The sequence below is a fragment of the Aplysia californica genome, unplaced genomic scaffold (assembly GCF_000002075.1).
Source record: "Aplysia californica isolate F4 #8 unplaced genomic scaffold, AplCal3.0 scaffold00418, whole genome shotgun sequence".
Classification (NCBI taxonomy): Eukaryota; Metazoa; Mollusca; class Gastropoda; order Aplysiida; family Aplysiidae; genus Aplysia; species Aplysia californica.
Genome location: NW_004797688.1, coordinates 103168 through 105857, shown reverse-complemented (window position 1 = coordinate 105857; position 2690 = coordinate 103168). Strand labels below are relative to the sequence as shown.

Here is a 2690-nt window from a genome sequence, read left to right as displayed (position 1 = left end):
AACAACAACTACTACTACTACTACTACTACTACTACTACTACTACTACTACTACTACTACTACTACTACTACCGATAATAGGTCTATAATATTTGTTAATAATAATAACAATAATAATAATAATAATAATAATAATAATAATAATAATAATAATAATGATGATAATAATAATAATAATAATAATAATAATAATAATAATGGTAATGAGGGCTGACGTGCTGATGAGATATTCCTCAGTGATTCCTATGTCAAGAGGGCTGCCATTAATACAGTTTCTGGTGCACATCCCCGGGTTGATGCCAGTATTTTTGTCTTGCCTTATAGGCATTAACAGTATATATTGGGCTGTCCTGGGAAATATGCTGAGCATCTTGACGGCTGGCACCACAAGGATAGTTGGGTCCATCACCGATCTTGAATCGGGAGAACATGTGATGCTTCACCTAGTCTATTGTTTCCTGTTCTGAGGAGTCTGAAGATTATCACTTGGTCGGCTCTTGCATGGGAGCTGGGTAGATTGGGTCCTTTCTTCTGCGTTGTTGGTGCGTCTCGTTCCATTGGGCATGGATTGCTGACTTTATTCCATTTGTCCCCCTTCCCTCGCCAATTTGTTTCCAAATGTCGATGTGCCCAGGAATCCATTGCAAGACAACTCTGCTGGCTGTAGAGTTTAGTGCCACAATCTCTCTCTCTCTCTCTCTCTCTCTCTTTCTCTCTCTCTCTCTCTCTCTCTCTCTCTCTCTCTCTCTCTCTCTCTCTCTTTTAACCAGCCTGTTCCACTTTCTTTGTACAAAAGACATGTACATTATTTATATTGCGATCTCTCAGTCAAACTTTCAAACTAGCCTTAATATATTTTTCTTTTTGTAGACGAAAGCATTTGCAAGCTTTCCTTTGATTGAAAAAAAATAATCTTTTTTTCTTTTGTTAATCCGCAGATTTGAGCTCATAATTAATTTTATTCGCGAAGTCATTGAAAAATTGGAAAGTAAAACAGCGAATGGTCGTCAGAGATTGCATTTTCCTTAAACTTTATCGACAAAAGAAGTATTAGGAAGTACAGAGCGTTGCGTGTATTGACCTCCCTTTCCATCGTACAATAAAATGAATCTGAAGCACGGTCGAGCAAAGACAATAGGCTGAGAGAAGGACATTCGGTGTTAAAAAACCTAATGACGATATTGAAGCGTATTTTTTCATAGTTTTCCCGCTATCTGACTTAAATCTGAACTTTATGTAGATTCTAGTTAAACTGTTATCATTTCAGAAATCAGAGCAATGACAAGCAAAGAACAGAAACCCTTTTTCGCTGGAGGTGGTGAGTAGCCTCAATGTATTATTACTTTATCTGTAGCAACTAGATTCTAGATCTAGATCTAGATATCTAGATCTAGAATCTAGATGTAGATCAAGAGACTAGATCTATATCTAGATTTCGGGAAGATTGAAGAATACCGGACCACTCGTACATTATTGCGCGAGAATGTGGGGTAGGTGGGGCGGGTGGTTGGGGTGGAGGAGGGGGGGTTCAGGGGGGTCTCCCCCCTGACAAAATTTTAATGAATAGATGTACCGGTCCGAGATTCTCCATTGAGAGATATTAAAAACGGGAAAATTATGAATTCCTAAGGTTGAGACATAGGCAAAGTCAGTCCGCTGGTCTGGTATTCTTCAATCTTACCTCTAGATTTCTAGATCTCTAGATATCTAGATCTATCACAAGTCAAATATCTAGTGACTTTCTTTGACAGTGTCAGTGACTGCTTCCTCTTTCTTATCCTTCTCCCCTCTCCCCTTGCCCCCCCCCCCTACCACCCCACAGGCCAAGGGAGTATGCTTGTATCAAAGTCAAAGATCAAAGATCAACAAAGCTCAGATTGTTACTCTGCTGCTGAAGATCTATGTTTGGTGTGTTCAGTCAATTTACGCGATCGGTGGATTGCGCTGCACGTTTTGTGGATCCATTGAATGCGCAACACGATTGTTGCATATTCTGTAGATCGGTGGATTGCGCAGCGCTTTTTGTGAATCCATTTTTCATTTCAGAGTGCTTATTTCATTGGCCCACAGGGGCATATAAAATTTCCCCTAGAACATTTATTATTTGCCCACAAAATTGCGAGTTTTCTCCCCTGTTTGGCACGTCCACCCCCCGCCCCCCCCCCCATCCACAAATGATAATTTTAAATGAAAATACAACAGCAAAATCCCCATTAAATATCAGAGAAATTATTTATGTTATAACTTCTCTAAGGCTTAAGTTAATATTATATTTTACACATGAAAGCAAATCAATTTCTACTATAATATTAAGGAGTATAGATCTAGATTTAGAATGACCCCCATACCAACAAGATCCCAAAAGATAGCAAAAACTCATTTGTGTTATTAAGGAAGTGAACAAAAGACAATTTTTTCTAAGGAAGCTAAAGTATTTTAAAGTTGATAAAACATTGCTGTCCATGTTCTACCATTCAACCATAGAAAGTATGAACAATTTTTGTATAACAACATGGGCCGGGAACACAAGACAACAAGATAAAGAAAACTGAAATCGACTAATACGGAAAGCATGTAAAATTTCAACATCTTCATTCCCCTACTTGGATGAATTGTACATACATAACAGCTTGCACTAAGAAAATTAATTCCAACTTTTTAGACAACAAACATCCCTTGTTCCCTCAAAT

The 2690-nt window shown here is 38.2% G+C and overlaps 1 protein-coding gene across 1 annotated transcript in view; it reads left to right on the top strand.

Annotated features, from left to right (window-relative positions):
- The first annotated feature begins 1081 nt into the window (after window positions 1–1081).
- The window catches only part of LOC101854270 (apoptosis regulator BAX), a 13007-nt gene continuing 11398 nt past the window's right edge, over window positions 1082–2690 (top strand). Inside the window, exon 1 of the mRNA XM_005104390.3 lies at window positions 1082–1318. Within this exon, the coding sequence (XP_005104447.1) occupies window positions 1279–1318 (40 nt within the window). The 5' untranslated portion in view covers window positions 1082–1278. The remainder of the gene's footprint in view (window positions 1319–2690) is intronic.